The 24,325-nt window shown below is 39.6% G+C and overlaps 2 protein-coding genes across 4 annotated transcripts in view; one reads left to right on the top strand and one right to left on the bottom strand.

Moving 5' to 3' along the window:
- Positions 1-6,715, top strand: part of pex5la (peroxisomal biogenesis factor 5-like a) — a 104,099-nt gene extending 97,384 nt beyond the window's left edge. For all 3 annotated transcript variants that reach the window (XM_074667544.1, XM_074667543.1, XM_074667541.1), the window contains one exon: positions 548-6,715. In XM_074667544.1, the coding sequence (XP_074523645.1) occupies positions 548-749 (202 nt within the window). In that variant the 3' untranslated portion in view covers positions 750-6,715. The remainder of the gene's footprint in view (positions 1-547) is intronic.
- A 76-nt stretch (positions 6,716-6,791) lies between these two features.
- usp13 (ubiquitin specific peptidase 13) overlaps positions 6,792-24,325 on the bottom strand; it is a 31,247-nt gene continuing 13,713 nt past the window's right edge. The window contains exons 12-21 of the mRNA XM_074667545.1: positions 21,945-22,098; positions 21,474-21,648; positions 21,250-21,338; positions 20,840-20,962; positions 18,078-18,101; positions 17,554-17,697; positions 13,599-13,768; positions 11,300-11,489; positions 10,225-10,309; positions 6,792-10,126 (exon numbers count right to left, since the gene is read on the bottom strand). Coding sequence (XP_074523646.1) covers positions 10,030-10,126; positions 10,225-10,309; positions 11,300-11,489; positions 13,599-13,768; positions 17,554-17,697; positions 18,078-18,101; positions 20,840-20,962; positions 21,250-21,338; positions 21,474-21,648; positions 21,945-22,098 — 1,251 coding nt within the window. The 3' untranslated portion in view covers positions 6,792-10,029. The remainder of the gene's footprint in view (positions 10,127-10,224; positions 10,310-11,299; positions 11,490-13,598; positions 13,769-17,553; positions 17,698-18,077; positions 18,102-20,839; positions 20,963-21,249; positions 21,339-21,473; positions 21,649-21,944; positions 22,099-24,325) is intronic.

Raw genomic sequence — 24,325 nt, 5'->3', positions numbered from 1 at the left:
TTCTCCCACTCTGTCATCTTTCAGGCAACATGGTTCAAACTCTGGCTTTAAGTGCTTCCTGGTTAAACCAAATGGCTAATAAAAGGATGGAGTTAAAAACAAAAAAAATACATTAAAATGATCAGTAATAAAAATATTTTTCATTCAATTCCACTTCTTTTTTAAGGCATATAAGTATGAAATATTTCTAGATCAGTAAAGTTGCACTTGGCTTGAAACAATTTATAAAAACAGAGATTTCTTTTCTACCCCGTTCCAAAGTCTGTCTTGGTACGGTCCACATTGCCAACCTTGGCAGAGCAAGAGGCATTCAAATGCACATGTTACTGACAACACCATCCTCAAACAAGAGGTGGTATCACACTATTCTTCACCACTTAGGTTTAAATAAAGGTTTGTGGTTTATTTTCTTGTAGCTGAAAGTGGATCACTTAAATAAGAGAAATGAAGTAACAAGATATAGCATATTGAATTCACTCATTAATGTTTGTGAACCTCAATGAGGGCCTTGAAAACATACTGATTGCTTTTGTCTTTGCTTACCCAGAGAGGCAGCCAGTAACTTCCTGACTGCTTTAAGCCTTCAGAGGAAAAGCCGAAGTCGCCAGCAGAACCACGAGGTGATGTCCGGAAACATCTGGGCTGCTCTGAGGATAGCTTTATCCATGATGGACCAGCCTGAACTTTTCCAGGCTGCAAATATTGGTGATCTGGATCTTCTTATGCGAGCCTTCAACCTAGAGATTTGAGGAACAGGAGGTACTGACAGAAGCATCTCCTTCTTCTCTTACTTCTTAATTTCAGCCAAAGCCCAAAGTGCACACATCAGAATGGATCAGATCTGATGTTAGGACAACAGTGTGGTTTTTATGCATGTCAAAATTAACTCCAGACGTCAAAGTTGTTATATTTTTGGCCCAAGTACCTTGGAGCAGTTCTGAAGACAGGTTCTGCCAAGTGCTTGAAGTGACTGCTTTGTGATGGATTTGCACTGCAATTTGTGATTTCCCCGAAGAGCACAAGGACGGGCAAAGATTGTACGAGCAATGCCTTAGAGAACACATCAATTAAAAACTGACTCATCCAGTGGAACAGAGCTAAGCCAGTGGAGACAAGCAGACAGACAGTTCCCACAGAGTCTCACAGTGGAACCCTCACACGCTGCTTTGCAGAGAAAAGACGAGGTCTCGAGGAAAAAAAAAGGTTTTGTTATCCAATTACTCTCAAAGACTTAAGACTGTCTCACCCTCCTGAAGGATGGATTTAGTGAGCAAGTGATAAAGACTACACATTATGACCTGGAACTCCAGATTGGGTTCTTGGCTTGTTTTCATCCTCTTTCAACAGAGAGTAAAATGATACTGCATGAATAAGCATTTTCAAAAATGGATTCTTGTTCAAAATTAACATACTTTAAGAAGTTCTCCCTTTGCACCTCACACAAACAGATATCTTCCTCAACCCGTGTGGAATGTGCAAGCCAGGTTGTAAAGCCTTACTTAAATGCATGTGAAGAAAATATTTATTTATACTATTTTTATGGCATCACAAAAGTACTAAGCCATGTTCAGACTGGTTTTGATTTCTTTACATAACTGCTGTCTTTTGAACTTGGGAGATGTCTGAGCCATTTATTTTTGTTTTGTTGGGTTTATTCATTTATTTATAAACTTGTTTATTTATTTGTTTGTTTTGTTTTGTTTTGGCTCCTGGCTTCTCTTTGTTCCCTTTATGTTGACTGGTTGGGAAAAATACACAAAATCTGGGCAAGGCTGATCTGTAAAACCTTCATTAGTGATGAAACTTCTCAAGTTTTCTGGAATAAAAAAAGAAAAAGAAAAAACAAGTTGTTACAGGTCTAAAAATACCCCACCCCCACCCTGAAATGGCTTTGATAGTCCTCACATCATTCTCTCATTGTCCTGACAGTATTCATTTCAATGCAGCTTAACAGCATTACAGGTAAAAAATGTGAGGCTGCAAGCCAAGACCTTAAAGAGCTTAGGATGCAGTCAATTTTATCACTGCAGCAGCTCCATGGGCAGGAAGCTCACACATTTAATTAAATCAGTTCGCCTCAGCCATCATGCATGATTAAAATATTTACGTAAGCTTGAGCAGGATGCTGCACATATTTGAATGTTTTTGCTTTACTAACTGCAACTCATATAATAATTATGAAAATCCTGAAGTTCCATCCTGTAGAAACATGTTTGTAGGAAGCCAGTTGCAAATTTTTCTTTTGCAATTTCCCGTAAACAAACTTTTTGTACAACAGCCTGTCCGGTGTCTCTTTTGAAAGTCACTCTGTGCAGTGAATATTACGCTATTTGCTGTGCAGCAGAGTGAATGATGGATAATCTGCTGTACCGCATAGCTCAGCACTTTGCCATTTAGCAGGAGTGTCCACAGCCTGGGTGTGCTGTACATAGTGGGTTTCTATATCCAGATCCTATGCAAAAGGTCATGTTTTATGTCTCCATTTGAATTGTCGGTTTGTCCCTGCCTGCCTCAGCGGACCAAAAGGAAGTGGTGATTCAGTGCTTAGAGAGAATGCTATCAGGGGAAACCAGAGACCAGTTCAAGAGCCATTCATTCTCCAAAGTGTAGTGCTTTGATGTCATGGTCTGAAGAAGAGCTTCATTAGGGAACTGAGGGACAAAAAAAGAAAGAGAGGGAGAGAGTGAAACAGACGCAGATATACAGAGTAATACAGCATCCACCTGAATTGTTGCCTTCATGTTTCATAACCCTGTGGTGCAACGATATGTCTGACCTCAGCTGCATCAACAAAATTCATCAAGGCTAGCTATCAAATACATGTTCTGCTACATCAGTCTGAAGCAGTTGCCTCCCAGAAGCTCAGCTTGGATGCATAATGAGAACAAAAACCATCCAGCTATAGTTCAAAACTTACAGCTGCTTTTGAAAACCACATACCATCACACTACTGACACCAAACATGGTGTGACCCTAAGTATGTACCACGTCGTGTGAAAGTGGATGGTTTCAGAAAAAGCCCAGGAAATTTGCTTTTGTTGCTCTGGATGCATTGATATGATTTAAACAGTAAGTGGAACCAGATGAGCAGGTACTTTAGTGTGAAATGTTGAAAAAAAAGCATTGGCAGAGTCTTTAGGCACTTTTCAACTGCAGAAAATTTCCCCAGGAACTGGAGACTTTTTGTGGAACTACAAGCTTTTCGACCTCAGGTACTAGGGTCTAAGGCCTGAACCACACGTATATGGATATTTTTTTGATCGGATATCTTTGTCCTGGTTTAAAAAAAAATCTCCGTCCACACCACAGAAATATCTCTGTTCATATGAAGAGGCCAAACTGAAAACGATCACCTCTGAAGCCTGCAATGCCATGCCTGGCCGATAAGTGGCAGGCTAGAAAAATGTGAAAACCATAGAAGAAGAACGTTATGAGCATGTGCAGTCAAACACAGTGGCTGTTTTCGAATTCGCCTACTTCATACTGCTTATGAAAGTAGTATGTAGTAGGCACTGCCTACTACATACTACTTTCATGAGCAGTATGTAGTATGACTGTTCAGTTAGGTTAATTTTTGTAGTATGCTACGCTGGTCTTCAGTTTGAAGAAGACAAAAGTTGGCTACAGCTGACTTTTTTTCCCCAAAAAACTTCATTGAAAATGTACAAAATAAACAAACCACGAGTAACTTATCTGTAAATATATTGCCAGAGAGAGCATTTTATATTAACTTTCAGTGGTGGAGATGATGAGGATTTAAAGATAAAAAAGAAATGGCTCTTACATTTATATTCCTCTGCTACTCCGGTTGTTGTTGCTCCACTCTCTGCCATTTTCACTTCTGATATGGGACCAGGCGCGTTGCATTGTGGGTAACAGTAGGCGAAGCAGACTGGTCCGATGCATACTGTGGATTTTTCCCGATTCAGTACGTCATCTGGGTGTTTTTCTCATACTACAACTCTGACATTTGTTCACATACTGCATACTGCATACTGCATTTTGGTCGAATCAGTAGGCACTGCTAGTATAGTATGCAAATTCGAAAACGGCCAGTGACTTGTTGCCAGGCGCTTGACGTCATCGTGTCAACACCAGCTCCGTTTAACACCGCTACACGGATCCACTGAACCGGATATTTTTTTTTATTTCTTCACTTTTTTATCCTTTTTAAAAAATCTCCGTTTATGTGGGTGAAATCGCCGTGTTGGTGTGGTTGAGAGGCCCAATTGGACAGAAAAATATGCGTTAAGGAATATATCCATATACGTGTGGTTCAGGCCTAAATTTAGCTCTTGGGTGACTGATCTATTGGGGTAGTACTTTTAAAAGTACCAGGAACTAAGGGGGAAGGGCCTGATATATGAACATTATAGATTTCTGGCGCATATTAATTCATCTCACATACCATCCACAAACATGTTCTACTTGAGTTTTATATGTCCAAAACTATCCTCTTCTTTGAGTCTGGTAATGGGAATGCATCTCTAAATGTGTCACTGGGCACAGCTGTTACAACAGGGACAAACTCCTTGGGAATGCATCCTGGTTTTATTTAAAAATATGTATATACTCTCATTGAATAAGTATGTAATGATAATAGACTTTGTGGCCAAGGAAGTACATCACAGACCTAAAAATCTGCTAACTGACAGTGTTAGTCACAGACTGAGGCAACCAGGTCAAAGAAGAGGTAGAAATATTTTCACTGCCTGAGATACTTATTTTCTGATGAAAAGAGACAAAAAAACATTGATGCAGCCTTTATTTTGCTGAGATGATTTGGATAACAGCCAACAGTCCATCAGCTGAATATTTCATCATCATTCAAACACTATGTATTTTCAGCCATGCTGGCGGCATAGCTCAACAAAATAGATAAATGTGTTAGTGGGTTCTGCCAGATGCCTGATTGGACCTCCACAGGCTTTAGCACTGCCATTCTTCCCCCAAAAACGTGAATCAGAATGTGTCCACCATGAGACTGAGTGGTTTTGGTGAAATTACTGTTGTGTTTCTTCCTTCCAACATCAACATGATAACATTTTAAACAGTCTGACACTGGTGTGTTGTGAAACTGTTGAAACTGAAGTCAACTTAACTTCATTTGGACTACAAATCAGCAAGTGTTAGCGTGCTCTTACCTTTAAAAACACCAAAACCTCATACATGATAAACATTAGCATGTTAGCATTGCTACTGCAAGCACACCACTGCAGATGTTACAGTGAAAAAAGCTTCATCTGTTTCAGCCAAGTGTGTGCTCCCTCTGAAACACAGTCACTCAAATGCTGCTAACACTGTGGGTTAGATGCACACTGGGGTAAAACATTCAGCACATTTTAAAATTCTTGCTTGTAGCAGATCTGTTGTTCAGTATGTCCTACTGCTCACCCACCTGTTTCTGATCCAGGATTTAACCTGTCAGTAAAAGTTCCCTGAAGATTGATGAGACATCTGAAAATGTTTCCCCAGGCCAGTATTCCCTCAGCTATCTTTTATTTAACGGTGAACATCAGAAATTTGACACGATGTCCATTAACATGTGATTTCCAGAATCAGCTCTAGTTTTCTTATGATGTTGTGGGCCTTTGCTTTTTTTTGCATTTGTAGCTGTGTTAAAAAAAATGAAGAACTTATTTTTGTAATGAGATCTTAAATTGCTGGCTTGTGATCTAAACTTCTGCTGTGCACATCATACTGCAGTGCATTGAGATAGGACGCCTGGTGTTGCCTGGTTATCTTTTTCTAGAACCTTCCTACTTTTGGACCTTCTCAGGTGAAACAACCTAGCTTAGCGCATGCTTCTATGAAAAAAAAAAAAGAAAAGAAAGAAAAGATCAAGGTTGATCGCATGCTAGATGCTACACATTTATTTTTTGAATGTTTTTTTTTTCCATTTGTATGCATGAAATAATTTCAAGTGCTTTCTTTCTCTCCCACTATTTAGAAATAAAGTATACCATGAGGTTTCCTTGCAATACTTCAACAATGCACTTTTGAAACTCTTTAACCTTGACAAAAAGTGATGTATATACTCAGCAAATATTCTACACAAGATGCTTTTACTTGCATAGGACTAGCGAGTGTGCAAGGCTGAGCAGAGAATCACTGGCTACAACTGGTTAGAGTTATAATCCGTAGAAATTTCGTAAATATGACTTCTACATGATGTAAATGTACTGGTAACACTTCCATAACCCCAGCCTATACAGTTCCACTCTCCATGCTTTTAGTGTTGAAACTAAACCTGATTTCAGGGATTGTTATGCACACATTTATAAAGCTTCAGTGATACTTTGAATTGTTTAAAGTCTTCATTGTGTTTATTGTCAAAGCATGAAAAGCTTCATGAATTTAGGTTGCCAAAGTTGATGATTCAAGAGTTAAAGGTCTTTAAAAAAATGGTCAGAAAGAAACACAAGTCAAATTATAACTGAATTTTTCACAGCTTTTTTAAAGCACTATATATGGAGCTCAAAGTGTAGACTCACAAAAATACAAAACATGATACTTATATCATTTCATTTTGTATATTTTTAACATTAAAGTGCTCCAAGCCACAGCCACTTACATAAACAGCTTGAATCTGCTTGTCCTGATTGGCAGACAGAGACTTCAGGTTCAAAGGTGAGATTCAGACAAAACATAAATAAGAGGAAAAATGCTGCAAAAAAAAGGATCTGTTTCCAACAACTCACTAAACTTTTATTTACTCAAATATTTTAGCACTTTAGTCCTGTATATGTATAACCTACTTTCTTCTAGCTTTATAAGTGTGCTAATAATAATTCCTGGATGGGTTTAGTCTCTTGCATTTACGATCATGCTCAGGCTCTGTAAAGCATTTACAAAATGTTATGAACAGCATCCTTGGTTGGGGTTCAGAAAAGTTATCAGTACATGCTGTGAACATTTCTCTCTTCACTCCTTTAACTCAACATGTGTACAAAAGCAGTTTGCGCTGGTTTATTTATCCATGCATCAGATATGTATGAATAAAATGATATTTTGATGAATGAACCTAAAAATTATATACTTTATATACCGTAATTCGTTTATTGAAACACCTACTATACTGCATATAACTCCCCGTATAATCACCAGGAAAGCATTAGCACCTTTGAAATGTACAATATGAAAGTAATCTTTTAAAATAAACTGTTCTTATTTATTGAATGCTCATGTGTTTTTGTTGTCTCAGAAGGAAGAGTTCAAGTCTCATCAAAGGTGTAGTTTATTAAATTATCCAAACCTGGTAAGTAAACAGTGCCACTGAGTATACTGTCACTCTATTCACATACACCTAAGCCATATCTGGATAGACACATACATTACAAAAGTCAACTTAAAATAAATCCTTCAGGAAACCTATGACAACTACTGAATTGGCACAAATCTGTTTGCAAAAGTCAACAGAGTAAAAACAGTTGAAGAACCTTTCTGACATTTAGTTAAATGAAAACAAAGAGAATAAAACCCACAAAAGTACAGTTGTACAATCCAAATGACTAAATGTCAACGTCTAGTGCACATGCTGACAGTGAAAAAGCTTTTTTCATGACAAATTGCACTGTTAAGTGAAACAACGAAGAGAAAATGAATTGAGATCAGGCTGGAGGGAAAGCTGGAACAAAGGACAAACACAGAGAATATGACTTGGAGTACAGGGGGAACAAAAGGTGCTAAGAAATTATTATTAATTGCACGGAATATCTCAAGACATTTATAATTTTGCATCATTAAGCAAGGCGACAAGTTTATCACCAGATGTGATAAGAAGCAGAAAGACTCATTTTAGAGCAGGGTCCAACAGGTGGATTTGGTATTTGACCTAAAATGAAAAAGGAAACAGAGCAGAAACAAAAGACTTGCATAGAGAGAGCTTTTAGACTTCCCCGCTGCATAGATGATGAACAGAGCAGCAGTGTGTCAAGTAGTATGTGACAAAGATGGGACATAATGACATTCAACAAAACAGGCACAGTGTCATCGCAGGAGGACCACTGCTGAGTTATTTAGCAAAAGGGTGCTCATCCTAAAAATGCAATGGTTTTTGTTTTGTCTGCAGAGACTTTACCTCGTAGGAAAGGACACTCCTTTCATAAACTGAGAGTGAGATTGTTGTACGAGATCTTTCATAGACATTCATGTTTTTACCCCAGGAACGACGTTAAACATATGCATTGACATAGATGTCCAATTTTCCTTCCAACACTCTTCAAAAATGTTGATTTATTGTTTAAAGTGTGTCCTTTCCCTGAATATGAGTTTAGATATGTTATGACTCCAAAGTTAGCAGAAATATGTCACAGATTTGCACCATTAAGTGAGTAACTTATTAATTGGAATACATTTTTGTGCAGAAAACAGAAGACTAACACTGCGTTATATTACACAGATCTTTTTTAGATGAAACTGTCCAGTTTTATTTGTTCAACAATGAGATTGTAGAGAGACAATATGAGCAAAAAATTAAATTAAAAGAACTGATATGCTGTCAACAGTCAGAGGGTGTAAACACACTAATATTGCTAAAGAAGTGCGTCATCTGTTTGGTTAATCTACCCGGCACATTATGAATATCTGAGAGTGAAGATGTGAAGAGTACATAGAATAATCCAGCATGAGATTATTGTGAGAGAAAAGCGGAGAGCCAGTGTTACATTCACTATGGTTTTTGAGTATTAACGCTGAACAAGAGGTTTTAGTTGCAGTGAGCACCATAAGGTTATACATTCAGCTCTGCAACATGTCATCAAAGAGATACAGGCCACTGTGCAGCTCTTCTTTTACAGCAGGGCTGAGTTGATATGGTTGTGGTGCATGTATTGCTTTAGACATGAAGACAGGTCAGGTGCATATCTGGGTTAAGTGACCTGTAAAAAGCAGCAACAGGGCAAGAAAAACATTCAGATTGAATATCAGGTTGTCTGTGATAAAATAACCCAACTGAAGCTGGCTGCAGCTGAGTGTGAAGGTTTTACCCACAATGCCAATATTTTTGCAATTAGTATTGAATGACAGATTCAGTGTAGGATGGAGGGTGTCTTCACATGTACTGGTGATTTAATCTTAAAACAAGTTTAAATTAGGCATCAATGTTTGTGTGATACTGTAATCTCTAAATCCACTATTGGCCACTTCAAGGATTTCCAGGTTCAGCAGTACTGAAGTTGAAGTTTTTTCACATTCAATGCTTCTTGCTGGTGAATATAAAACCCCTCCAACTGCATCTTCTGAGCTGATTTTAGATAAAAAGTGCTTACAGGGAAGGAACAATACTTCAATGTTGATAACTCAGCAAGTGAACCTCAGGAAGTTTCCACTTCAAAAGAGACTTGCTTGCAGGTTATCTCCAGGTAAAGCCTGGACAGATCTGAGCCATAATTTAGCCAGAAACACTGTTTTAACACAGCATGTTGCCCTAACTGTGGAACCTTGAGCATACAACACATTGCTAATTTCTTTGCGTTTACTGGGGATGAAAAAGATTTTGTATTTCAGTGCACAGTGCAAAGCCTCCAGCAGCACAGTAGTTTGTTTGTTGTTGCAGTTATTGAGCATTTAAGGGCTGGCAGTGAAGCACTCGCATTTCATATACATTTTAAAAAAATGTACCATTTTGAAAATACTGGCACAGTAGCTGAAGGCATAGAGAAAGAACAATGAGACTGATATGTGGCATTATTTTGTGTGCAGAGCACTCCAGAAGTAGAAATTGCACACATCCCTCTGTACCTACACTGGCAAGAAAATGTCTTTTCTTAAACACAAACACTTAAATATACATTTAAAGCACAAGATAACAAAAATGCACAAAAAGCGCATCACTTTCCCTTTTTTGACCAGTGTGTGTGGTTGATCCTGAATGACATCATGGTAAGGCGAGCAGCTGGTCAGAGAGGTTACTTCCATTGTTTCCATTGTGGCTGTTACGAGTGTTATCTGCCAGTGTCCTGCAGGTGAGCGGCTGCGTTTCTTTTAAAGGTTGCTTGGTGAGGGGTGATGCAGGGGAGGGGATTTAATTTAACAACTGGACAGTCGATGATAAAAGTAGATGTAGCCCAAGTCTTTTGGAGGCCTTTCTGACAAACACACTTTGTGGTCGTTGTAGATCACCCACCTCCAGACAGAAGAAAACAGGAGTTGACGTATGATATGTTATTTTGTACAGCAATAAACCAAACTGACACTCACTATTAATAACTGTATGCAACTCACCTTCCTTCCTTTTTGATGTGACAAACATAATGTCCAGACATGGTTGATGCCCCCATGTGACTGATGAAAGCAAAGAGCTCATAACCTTAAAAAAGAAGACATCAAGTCACATTCACACAGAGCTTGTGATAAACAGCAGCTAATCAACTTCCAAATGTCAGGCTTCATAAACTGTTTGAGGAAAAATCTTCAGCAGCTGGAGGTGTAAACATCTGGCCGTTATCAGCAGCGTTATTATTCTGACTACACTTAAAGTGTGACAGAGCACGCCAGCAGCACCAGATACATCGCGTACAAGTGGTAGACATTAACTGGTGTTGAGTGTAAGCTAACCTGAAAGCTTCTATCACATCGAGGTGAAATTAAAAACCAGGAGGTTTTTACCTTCAGCACATGTTCAGGTCTTGGTTCAAATTTATACCAGATGCTTCTGCTAGTTTTCTGTCAGATTTAGGTGATGCTATCTAAAAAGTAAAGCTAATCAGAGTCAACAGAAGAACAACTATGAAAATTTAAAGATTCCTTGGATATGACCAAGGTTGTAATAGTTAACTAGAACAAAACTAAAAACTAAAACTAAAATTTAAAATACATTGCAGTTAACTCAAACTAATAAAGACTAGAAAAGAAAACAAAAACGATAAGTAAACTAAAACTATATCTTGTGTTCACAAAACTAACCGAAACTGACTAAATGATAGACAAAATTCCCTTAGTTATAGTTTTTGACAATATGAATAGCCTTTAGGATTTAAATTAATCCGACACATTTTCCCAACCAATTTTAGACAGTTTTCGGCAGTTGTCAGTGCTGCACAGCACCATCATAGCGACATATAGGGACGAGCTTGTTGACTGCACTGACTGGCTGTGCGCTGTGCTGCGACGAAACGTAGTGGAGCAATGAATTAGAGCATCTGTAATAGTTTAATTGTTACAGAGTCCAAGTTTTAATTTATTGAAGCTCATATCATATTGTTTTTTTATAATTTATGTTAATATTATTTTTATGTAATTTATGTCAACATTATTTTATATAATTGATGCTTATATTTAGGCATGCAGGTTCACTCACGTCCTGGTCCGTCTTTGACCCGTGGGCCCGATGTGTCTCTGTCCGGGGACAGTGTGGAGTCGCTGTGTGAGTTTGCATTCGAGAAAGCGTTGTCATTTGGCTCGGTGTCTGCCATGTCTGAAAGGGCGTCACTCTCCTCCTGCTCTGGGTGGGTGAAGATCCAGTCTAGGGCTCGCTCCAGGTTATTGTTCTGAAAGAAGATTCTTTTGTTTTACTGAGGTTCACTAAAACCCAAGCAGGGCTGAACGATTTTGGAAAAAAATCTAATTGTGATTTTTTCAGACCAATATTGCGATTTAGCGTACAACTATTTTTTTTTATTTTTTTTTTTTGGGGGGGGGGGGCATTTATCTTTTGCATGGTTCACTTAACAGAAGTTTTAAGTCATTTTATAGTATGACTAACACAACAAAAGATACTGTTAACATTTCAACAAGTCTTTTTTTTGCGTTTCTTTAATGAAAAAGAAAAAGGAACACTGGAAAATTTACTGACCTCCCATTGTCAGTAAGAGTAACAAACCATATAAAACAAAGTGATCGAGGGGAACTTGTTTGTACATGAAACTTGTTTTTTCTTTAATTGCAGCCTTTGCGATTTGAAAATAGCATTTTATTACATTGTGATGTTGGTTTAAAATCGATTAATTGTTCAGCCCTAAATCCAAGACCACAACCAACATCACAGTGTTAAAAAAGCATCCTGCAACTTTTTCCCTATTTGAATCAAAACTGACCGCGTCCATCCCTGTAATTGCTGTGCTTGTATCATCAGTATGTCCTTTCCTAAGAAACAAGTAATGTTTTCTTCTAATGCCCAACATGTGAGCTAACAAAGAGGCATTTTCTTAAAGAAACATTTTTAGCAACAGCAAATATCAGCATGAAGTAAAGACAAGGCGAACAAACAGTGCATATGGGACAACAAGCTCTCCTTCTCCCCTGCCGTTTTGTCTGTAGGTAGCTCCTCAAAAAAGCAGCCATCGCCAAAAAAACAGCATCATTAATCTGAGAGGTGGGAACCGTTTATTCGTGCCAAAATTTCCCTGAGGATGTTTGCTTTTAATCCAAAATAGAGGTGTGAATCCAGGAGAATGTCTGCCTTTAGACTGGCAAGTGTGGCTGCTTTTTTTTTTGTCTCACCCAATCAGGTCGCTGAGGTTGAAAAAAGTTTGCCCTCCAGATTTTGAGCTAATAATACATCAGCCATGAGACCCCTCTCTGCCTCACACCTCCATCCCCCTCATGGGGAATATGTGTTCGTTTTATTTCACTTCAACAACTTCATGGACTGCGGGGAGGGTGGTGGCGATAAACGAGGAAACTTGGTGTCTGTTTTCATGCACTAAAAACACTGCTGGGTTATTTTTGCAGAAAAAAACAGCTTGAAATTCAAAACATGAAACCCAAGAATCAGGCATCATGTCGAATGATTCTTGTGAGCTCATACATCTACATTCATTTTTATTCCTTTAAATATTTAATAAGTACATTTAAATTGTAATTACTATGAAATGTGATGATAAAGTGGTGTGACATGTCAATGGGGCAGATCCTGTTCCTAAACTTCTTAGTCTGCTGGGACTATTTGTAAACAGCATGTAGAGCAGATATCTTAAATCACTCTGACGTGTAGGACCAATTAAATTTGCAGCCTGGAAAGCCAACAAGTAGGCCAGCCAAGCCTACTTATGACTGACAGAGCTGGATTAGTCTTTACCACCTTAAAAAATCCACCTCTCTTCCTGCCAACCAGCTGCTTTGTCATATTTGGGTGATTCTTTTGTTCCCTATTGTCCAGGTCAGCCCCTTTTTTCCTCAGGTGTCACCACTGAGCTGTCTTTGTACTGCATCGCCCTGAGACGATTATGTAACTACATGGGAGCCTCCCTGTCCTCAGATCGTCTCTTGACTTTCTCTTCTTCATTGTCTCTGTGACTCTCAGATAAAGGAATGTGCAGCAGCAGCAGCAGCACCACAGGACTACGTGGATGAGGTGCTTTTGCTGGTGTTAGTTCAGCCATGGTGATCTTCAGTTCACACAGGGGCTACTCCTTTCTTTCCAGCCATTCAAATAAATCAATATGCAAGTGGGATGTGTTATAGGCAGCATAGGAGATTAACTACAGGATAATATGTATTAAATACCCTCAAGCAGGAAGTGCAGACAATTATAAATTGTGCTTGACAAACAACAAACTGTCCTTTATGATGGAAACAAACTATTAAAAGAGAAATGATGCAGGGAAATGAAGGTGTGCACAAAGTGGAATCAGGAACAGAGTGGGCAGCAGACTGACCGTGGCTTTGAGTGCCTGGATGCTGTGAGTGCGGGGGAAGCCCATGGAAGTAAGGATGGCGATGCTTTCCTCAGGGGGTGAGTTGCCTAGCGGGCTGGCACCCATGGGGCTGTCACTGGTGGAGGGACCAGGATCGATCATGGAGGGCAGCATGAGAGGTTCTGCAAAGTCTGACAAAAGAGAGAAATAAAGAGAGGAAGGGAGAGAATGGTGATGACATGGCTTAGTTATGCATTTATTTTTAAAACAATCAGTATAAATATTTGCATCGGAGGTGGAGGAAGGGTCAGTGGCGGAACATTTATTTCCTGCTCTGTTGTTGACTGTTGACTGAAAGTGCTTGACGATTAAAATAAAAACATGAAACCTCCAGGAGTTCAGAAGGGCAGTTTCATAATGAAAGAAGTAGCAACAAGCTGCCACGGTGAATTATTTAAACTTGAAAGGCACAACTGTTACATAAAAAAATCCCATCGTACAGGAGTGCAGGGAGATCCAGACCCTTTCTCTCCTCTGTGAAACTGCAGCTATGAAGACCACTGATTTTACAATTATTGAGCAGATTGCTCATGGAGGAAGCAAACATACATGTTGACAAACTCAAATAAATCCTTAGAGACTTTGTATTTCCTAAGTGAACTCCAACTCTTTTTCTCTCTTTTAAAGGTTAAATGAATGTGGAGTCAAAATAATATCAACAGACTTCATGGACAAATGTTTTGTTTTCAGGTCTAGAGGTGGAATACTTTTCATGATCACAGAAGAATTTCAATGTGAAGACACTCCAAATAGATCAATGCAATTTCAACCAACTCTCTGGAGGTCGTAAGAATTTGACTTCACTTCTTGAGCCAACTAGAAATGAGGCTCATTATATAGAAGAGGACACAAAAAGACACAGTCGCACAAAAACATGATTTGCTCTGACACCTAGTTTTGGAGCATCACACCCTTTTACACGCTTTGTGAATTAGATGATGTTTTCAGCTTGCACGGGTCAAGAAAGCACAAAAGTTATAGATATAATTTGGTGCAGAATCTGATGTAAAGGCCTGTCTCTGAAGCATTAATTCAATAGATATAATAAAAGGCTGTGGAAATGTATTTATGAAGTTCACATGAGCTGTTGTCTTTTTAATGGCTCAGTTTCAGCTTTCACCAAATCCCTTAAAAGTCAATTATGTGTAATTGATAATTTAGTGACCTTACCCTCTGCAGGGTTTTAAAAGGCTCCTCTTACCATAAGGGGTCATCAGCTGACCCTATTCACTGCAGAGCTCCAAAGGTCAAGTCAGAAAGAATAGTTATGTGGTCCTGCATCTTTAAAGATTTAAGTGTTTCTGTGAACAAATAAGCTGAAGTGATGTTAATGGGACACTTATAAAATGCTAACAAACGTTGGAGAGGCAGAAGAAGTAACCCTTGTGCCTCAGGCGGGGACGGACCATTTTCCTAATGTAACTCAGGCTGAATGCAGCTCATTTTGAAGCTGCATTAGGCTCATTTAAAAGCAGCATCGGGCTGCTCTTATTCCTCTTCACTGTAGAGGTCTTTTACAGCCGACCAGAGACATAAAAGCGACGAGAGTCGAAGCCTCGGGGGAACATTTCTGCAGCCGAGAGATCTACGGGAAACAAAGTCAGCCCTGACGTGAAGTAAGTGGTGATGATACATGCAGAGATAAACACCTGCTGTACACAAAGAGACATTAAGTCTGATACTTGCAACAACAGCTAAGGCTGTAATGGAAGAATGAGAGATGTGATGTGCCTCTCACTTTGTATTACCTCTGTGTTTCAAAGGTCCCATAGAAATAAGCCTGCTTTGCTTTGTATACCTGTCACAGAAATGTTTTTGGCAGATTAGCAGAGTCAGAGTGTTTTGCAGAAAACTGAGCCCAAAACAAACTTCACATGTGAGTTTACTGGCTTTCAGAAAAACACTATGTGACTGCTACAGAAAAACACCATGTGACTGTTTTCTTTTGGAGCTGTTATTTTTCTTTGTTTATTGCCCCTGAGCTCATACCTCATGTTCACCTCTTGAAGTCTGGAGAGTCAGCTCATTGAAAACTGGGACTCTTCCAGAGCAGCTGTTGTTGTGATTATTTGTTACAAGTATTTTTGGTTTCTCCATGCTGCTGTCACCCTTTTTGCCCTCACGCACATGTAGCCAACATTCCCCATGTCCTATTTTTTGTTTTCTATTTTGTCTCAACGATTTTGGATTACAAGAGCCCCCTCATGAACTTTTTTAAGGATTCAATTTGATTCTCAGACTTCTTCAACAACAATTTTCAACTAGTAAAGCTACATATCTAAGGCCAGTTACAATCTTTTAACACTACTGGCATATAGGTCAACTTTCATTGAAAAGGAAAAGTCATTAACCCCTTGTCACACTGAGTGAAGTAATGCAGCACCTTGATTTAAAAAAGCTTGGGCATGTGCTGCATCACTCCCCTTTAAAAGCGGGAGGAAAAAAAACAGCTCACCACTTTTTCACTTGTAAACTACAAAGTACTTTAAATCCACTTCCAGCAAAGATGAAACTTTTTTAGAATGCAGTTAAAATATATTTTGATGGTTTGCAAATCAATGAAAGAAAAATACAACATATCCACTGTTGAAGCTATTTTTTTATTGTTTTGTGTAAAATGCATGCTTCTTTAGTGAAATGCTAAATGAAGCAGCTGGTGGGACATCTCCCAGCTAAGGTTTGAGCTTGAGTAGGTTTAAAAAAGAGCACTGGAGAAAGGCTCAGTCTCTCTGAAGTATAGATAGGAGGCTCACCACTGTTTGAGATTCTGTGTGAGGGTCTGGGTTGTGGCTAAATGTTCTCATTTCCGCTTCCAGTTAAAGCTATGGTCTACAATTTGAAGCTAGGTAATTATTATTAACATAGTTTTGAGGCCATTATGGTCCGATCTACGCAATATAAAAACCAAAAAGAATGAAAAAAATCCATTCAGTACAGCAGCTGCTAAACGGCTTAGTAATTGACCAATCTGAACCGCCGTTTCCCTCATTTCCAATTTGTGCATTAGTCCATCCAATCCCCTGTCTCCCCTGCTCCGCACCGTACTGCCCATGGTCCCACCTCGTCCTTCCCCACTACCCCTCTCACGTCAGCTAGCTGCTCAGCTACCGAAGCGTCATGGAACCAGAGAAGAACGAAACCAGGAAGCTGTTACTGTTACCCTCCACAGGGAAGGGAAGAAAACAAAAAAGTTTCAAGGAAAAGGCTGAAGCAAGGAAGAATTATGAGCGATACAGGTGCCAACGGAGACTGAATATTGGGGAAACGTACGACCAGTGGAAAAAGCTGCAGAGGCATTTGGGACTGAAGACTGACGCCGAGACAGCTCAGTTTCTGTTGAACAGGTAATGACTTTGTTTACCACAGTGGGAGATGTCAGATGAATAACTCTGGTTAGTCTGTGCCTATACTGGCTAATGACTGAACGCTGCTGGTCGGACCGGGTCGGCTCTGTCAATAGATTTCAACATATGGTAGCCACACATCTTTAGCATTGTAAACATTGTGAAGACACACCAAGAAAGGTAAAGCCTCGCCCAGTCGGCTCTGCCCTGATCAGCTGGCAGTGGCAACATCAGACCTGCTTCTCCGGCTAATTCATGGTTTTGATCGCGCCAGTCCAATTGAAAAAGCTACCACTGTGTGTTACAAGGAGGATGACTGTCTTGTTTGTTACATTTTCTGCCGGCCAGCTTCTTGCTCTGTCAGAGAGGGCGTGTTGTTAGGAGGCGAAGAAGGCCATACGAGCTGGGGGGCGGGATCTTGGAACACGGAGGGGAGGGGTGGGTGAGGCTATGTTTTTTAAATGTGTCTTAAAAGGTCTTGTTTACTGTATGTTTATAATAAAGAAAATGATGCTAAGAGTTTGAGCGTGAGTATTTGTTCACCATGTTTTCATGCAGTGACGTGTCCTTACCAGGCTCCTCCATGTGGGCTATGATCCAGTTGAAGGCCATCTCGGGGCCCATGTTGCCTGTGTAGTAAACCGCCTTCCTGCAGGCCTCGAGCGGGAAGCCCATCTCTGCCAGCTGCATTACTGCTGCCTCGTCTATTTCCGGAGCTAGGGACACGATAAACCCACATCAATAACTAAAGCACAGCCGCTGCTGATTCAACACTAACTTTTAGGTTTACACAACCAAACAAGTTCTCTGATGGCTCTCTCTCCCTCTTTGGGCCTCATTAAACAAAGAACCAGCCCTGGGGAGGCTTCTTCATCCAGGGATAATTCATCAAGGAGAGAAATGAGCCTGCTGACATGAGCACAGCCACATGCTAAAGCAAAGTTTGTTTGGAAGTTACGAGCAGGTGCAGCACCTGCTCATGCAGACACAGACTAGCTCCTGGGCTGTTGCTTAGAGACCAAAATACATTTCAGAAGGCTTAAGTTTAAATTAACACAAATTGTACATTATTCGGAGTGAATGAAAATACACTTACAGTCCAAAGAGCCCATGGAGTTATCTGAAAAAAAAGGAAAAAATATGTCAGGTGACAGCCAACATTGAGGTCAAACACATCACTCGCTTTGTGTAGTTTTCTAAATGGAGTATTGAATCACAAAGACAGAAATTAAAACTTTGATTTGGTTTTACTTTATAGATTATACAAGAATTTACACAATACAAGATAAACACTAGCTAAACTAATGAAACCCCTTGACCTGATTTAAAACAAAATTCATGAAAAACTATTTTACTTTAAGCCAGTGACATGGAATGACAGGTCACTTAACAAAGTTTCTGATAGAAGACTCCAAGGATAGGGCATCATTGGCCCAGGGGTGACAAACCAGTTAGAGACCAAGAGCCGCAAAAATTACTGTGGTACTACAGAGCGCCACATCACACACGTGGTCTTACAAACACACTTCCTCTCACACATAAACGAAATGACAATAAATGAAAATCAATACATTTCCAATTTTCAAAGCGAGATTTATTGTTTGTTAGTGTGTTTAAATTTGTACTAGAGAAGAGAAACTGAAACTTAAGTATCAATGTGTACACCCAAATATTGATCAACACTGAACCCAATGTTGGCATCAGTATGTCAAAATTTTAGATTGACCGGTACACCGCTACTCTTGTATATATATATATATATATATATATATATATATATATATATATATATATATATATATATATATATATATATATATATATATATATGAATGGATCGACTCGCCACACACCGAAAGGCAAAGAGCCACATGCGGCTCGCGAGCCACAGGTTGGCCACCCCTGGCCTAGCCATTTGAGCACACAAGCCATTCATAAAAGAACTGGGTTAATATGTTCATTTATTTAACACTAAAGAACAGTGTAAAATAACTGTTGGTGGTCCATGCAGCATAAAGAAAAATAACAGGAAGAGACACAAGAAATTTGGGGGAGTAAAGAGTGAGGGAAGACACTCGGGAAATTGTCAAGGCAGGAAGTCTGACCAGCAATCACTGCATGAAGGACTGGAGCATCCGGGGTGCACATTTAATTCTCTCTGCCAACAATTCCCCAAGAAAAATATATCTGCTGTGGAATCAGTGAGAAGCACTGGAGCCTTTTAGAGAAGGACGGGTGTCTAATGATTTATGGCTACTACATATAGAGGACCAGTGGTTTGGTAGAATTCATCACCTAATTAAAATTAATCCATGTTTAGAAAATGTATTTTAATGCCTTTCTGTCTGTAGAAACAAAATGTCTAATTCAAGGTATTTTCACAGTTAAAAAGTAATTTAGAAACATCTTGTATGCAACAATTCATTGCAGCTGAGCAGTATAGCTGCACAGACTCAGTGTAAGTTGTACGATTTCAAATGTTGATTCACTGTGCGTTTGAGTGTGAGTTTTTAGTAGATGTACTTCTTAAAGAAACCATTTCATGTGTTTAAAGGCCTGTGACAGCAAGTACAGCATGTAGCGTTCGGTCCTAAAATATTAAGGCACACTTAGGCAAACATGTTCAGACTCCAGTGTTGTCCTCAAAGCATCCCGTCTAAAGACGCAGCCAGCTGAACAATTGTGTAAAGCTCTTAGAAAAAAAAAACTCATCCCGAGTCTGTCAATGTGTGAAGCCCGGAACAGCCTGCTTGTAGATGCTACTGTGCCTTTGCAATGCTCTTTGGGCCCCTTTTTGTGCGTTGTGTTTGGAGCTTGAGACAGTACAGAACACTTTGTGCTTCACGCCTGCTAAAATATTAAGGAGGACACTGATCAGTTGATGTAGCTGAACTTTGCAAACAACAGAAGGAGGAATAGTGGAAGGAGAATTGCAATCACAGAGGAGACAGCTCTTCTGCTCTGTATAGAATATAATACTAGAATGTAACTCAGCACACACCCAGCTGTAGCTACAAGACGTCACAAATTAAAACACACTAGCTAGACTTTAGTTTGCTCTACCCAGAGCCAAGGGAAATGCATTACAACAGGATCTCATAAAATCATTAAAACTTGGCAGGCTTAGCCACTGTGAGCACGACAACTTCTCAGTAATTGATTGAGCATGCCTTTCTCCTGAGATCCCATTCAATATGCCTCTAAAAGAAAACTTGGGTGGCTTTGAGCACAACATCATATTGGAGACAATTTCACAGATCATTTGTTTCTGTCACAAAAATCCCCCATACCTGGTGAAAAGGATGACAGGCAGCAGCTGTGAAGCAACACAAATTTCAAAGCAACATTGTTCAGAGCCTTTATTTTAGTAAAACTTGATGTATACTTTCTCCTTTTATGAGTGGTGTTGCTATGTTTATCTATCTGAATTCAAAAGAAGGAAAACTCTACCAAGGAGAGATTGTATCGGCTCTGACAAATCAATGCAAGTCCCCCCTGGGAGATAATGCTAGTGGGGAATCATTCTTAGTGAATTCTGGTTTACAGAAATAAATCAATACAGTCGAATTACAGCAGAACTTCGGCAAAACTAGAAGGAGATCCCAATTTATTTATCTTGTTGTTGTTGAATGATAAAGCAAAAAATTGAAAAATCACAGATTAAAAGGCTAGGATATCCTTTCATGATACCAGTTTTACTCAAAGTGGCCTGCTTTGGATGAATCACAGTGAGCTCTTCAAGCTGTAAGCACATACCTGCTAAAATGCCATTGTCAAGGTGTGTGTTTGTGTGTATACATGCACACATACAGGTCTGTGTTTTCATCATCTTCAATTTAGAAAGGACTTTCTCTGTACCTCTGGTGTCCTCAGGTAGCACAATAGGAGGCATGAGGTCAGGAAGCTCCTCCTCACCCGCCTGCAGCCCTGTAGCTCGCATCCGACTCAGATCTAGAAAGTCTGGAACATCTATGGCCAGGTCTGGACAGGGAGAGACGAATTAAGAACTGAGCAAAAAAGCTAATGTCAGCTAGGGGAGTTATCTGTCTTGTGGCCAAAACTTAAAATCCTTCTTTAGTTGTTATAGTCCTGAGGGATACCACATTTACTTCAGAAGCTGTTTTACTTATTGCTGGATTTGTGTTATGAATTATGGTTTTATGGCGCCCTCTGCAGGGGAGTTTTTCAAATACTCAAGTTCAGACAGCTTTGGCAGTCAGTGAAAAACATTGAATAAAATGATTTAGTGATGTTTGGTAGACAGTTACCTAGTTTCTTTGGCACCCAGTCAACCCCGAAAGTAAACTTCTTGACCTGCAAAATCAAATACTCTGGGAAGGAAGCGAAGCGGGAAGTTCTGCAGAGGAAAATAAAATAAAAATTAAAGATGGTTCCAAAAATAGAATAAGATATTTTTAATTACAGCCAGGTTCTCATTTAGAAGATGTAAAGTAGTTGTGTCAAACCAAGTAGCAGGAAGCCCTCCACTTACTTGACACCAGCTGACTTTGCTTGTAGCGCTGAGCTCCAGAAGTCTGGGACGTTCTCTGGCTCTGTTAAGGCCTGCAGGCAGGCAGTGAAGGGGATACGGGCTTTTACAGGCTCAGGGGGGGCCTGCATGTTCTCCTCTGCATCCTTTAGCTTGGCTTCATATGCCAGAAGCTCCTCTGGTAGAACAAAAACACACACCAACACTTTAAAGTCTGCCCATAAGTATGAAAAACATAAAGGTTTCAGTATGGATGAAAGTTTCAAGGTGTTAATGCACATGTACACGGCAACACTCCACAAAAGCCTTTTTTTTCACCACGTTGCCCTATTTAATACTTAAATTATACATAATCTGAACCCTTACATAGGATGACCTGCAGCTGGTGCCTCTTAAGCCCAGCATAAAACCAGCTGTACTCAATACAAGCAGCCACAAGACATTTAATGTGTGGTTGTGCAGGAGTTCATTTACCTCGGTTTGTGGCTGCTTCTATGGGCGCTGGCAACTGGACGCAGTAGTCGACCCGCTGAGTGTAACGAACACGGCGAGTCTGGCAGCACTGGACTCGCTCCTCTACCAGGAAACGGAAGGCATCACTCGGGTTTTCAGATCCTGCGCTGTTCCTCTGAAAAAAAAACACAGCAACAAGCAGGTATAGTGAGAGGGTCAGCTTGAATATCATCAACTAGTGAAAAGCAACATTTTGTCATGGAGTGAGCATAAGAAGATGCTCAATGCTCATAAAATAGAGGTTTCTCTGTCAGAGTTTTTTTTTCTTTTATTTAATGGCCGGTAACTTATCCATCTGCAGAATCAGAAGTGGGGATGTAATTTCAGAGGCAAACATCCTGTTACTTGTCTCACCTATCTATTCTTTTCTTTGAAACTTTATAGATTGTCTCTCTGCTAATGCACACAGCAATTGGCACAGGTCTTATAGAGAAATTATTTCAAATAGCAAACTAATTTTTTCGTTGTCGAATACTAAACTCGAGAATAAAATGTTACAACAAGCAGCCACTAAAACAGTATTAATCTAATCAAAATTATTTAAAGTAACATGCAACTTGTCTGCTGTCACACGTACTGTAAACACGTACCTCTTGTGACACATGACAGCCTGTGCTCTCAAATGTAACTGTCGATAAGTTATTCTTGCAGGGATCTATTACAGTCTCTTGGCATGACTTCAACATAAGTGCTGTTTGACCCACATCTCTTTATACAGTCATTCACACTGAACCTGCAATTCTTCAATTCAGGAGCCACCTCAATTAGCCTTCCCCACCATTACTGAGAGTGTAACCTCTTTCCAGATCGCGGGCACATTAATTTTCCCTGAGTGATTCTGTGTCCACTCACTGCTTATGATTAGATGGGGTCATTAGAGTTCATATTGGGTGTATCTGAAGACAGTGATGAAGGATGGTTAGCAATTTAGCACACACATTTGCACCGCAGCCTTTCTGCAACCCAGCCTTTCTATTCTGAGAGGCCACAGAAATACACAAGCTCTAATTTAACTCAGACCAAGTGTACAGACTGACACAGACAGGAGAAAATGTTGCTGATGATTTAGTTTGAGTCACGTTATCTATGTCTACATGACTAAATCAGTCTCTGGTTTACAGACAGCCAAGAGTTTGAGTGCTGTGTTGTGAACAGGGGTAGATTGAGGTGTTTGGTTGGAGCTGGTGCATGTATCATGGCTGAGGCAGAATAGGTGGTATTATCTGCCCCCTGTGTAACAGATAGCACTGAGCTATTAATATGTCCCAGTTGAGAAAGACATGTCAGAATACCCCATGTGTATGTACCAACCAAGGATCAGTACGCTCAAAAACAGACCCCCCCCCTCCCCATCAACTAGCTGTCCATGTGTGCCAGAGGTCAGAAAAAATCCAGCCATTTTTTAAGAGCACAAGGATATCACAAAAAAATGAATTAATCTGAACAGCTCCCATTGATGTTGCACGTTAGCATGCTACATACATAGCATTAACTGGTCCCGGTGATTTGAGTTCACAAACATAATGAATAAATATGATGTTAACAGCACCCATCAAAGCTTTTTAGTGATTACTTCAATTTAAAAAAAACATAGTAAGTGTATAAATAAGGTTACCACTATTAATAGTGCCATGATGACCCACCAAACTCTATCTGCTGGTGCAACTGTAGCCACGGCTACATGAGGAGTTTTTCGTCTTTCCGAATGGAATCTTTCTGAATGACTTTTTTTTCAGAAAACAATAGTATACATGGAAAGGAAAATTCCAATCTCTGGTCTACATGCCCTGCTATAATCAAACAAAATAGTCAATGGGGCATGTGCAAACAAACATAAACATCACGTGATTTATCAAAGAACATCTCTAGTTGCATCTTACGTCATATCTGAGCATGCGCAGAAAGACTGAACCCTGACAACTTTCCATTTGAGTGTATACATTACACTTCAATCGGTTTTGGGAAAGGAATAGTCCACCCCTGTGAAACCGATTAATTAATTAATTAATTAAGTGTCAGTTCAGATTGGCCCTTTTCTTTCGGAATGAGGTGTATACAAAGGTTTAATTCTTTTCGTTAGAGCAAATAAACCGAATGCAAGCGGAATATTTGGGTCCATGTAAACGTGGCTAGCGTCAAAAGCCCCTAAAAACTGGTCGCTAAATTTTGTGTCAATTAAATCAGGGCACGCTCTTAAAAGAGTGTTTTTTTCTCAGAGGAGCCCGACCCTCATGGCAGTTTTCAGACTGGTATTGATGCTAGTTTTAAAAGAGAAAAAAATCAGAGATTAGTGATATGTCATATTTAGCTTTAATTTTTTTTGAGCTGGAATTAAAGTAGAC

This window comes from Halichoeres trimaculatus, unplaced genomic scaffold (assembly GCF_033239565.1).
Source record: "Halichoeres trimaculatus isolate MK-OKI-2021-1 unplaced genomic scaffold, fHalTri1.1 fHalTri1_scaffold_4, whole genome shotgun sequence".
Classification (NCBI taxonomy): domain Eukaryota; kingdom Metazoa; phylum Chordata; class Actinopteri; order Labriformes; family Labridae; genus Halichoeres; species Halichoeres trimaculatus.
This window is presented reverse-complemented; position numbering and strand designations above follow the sequence as displayed.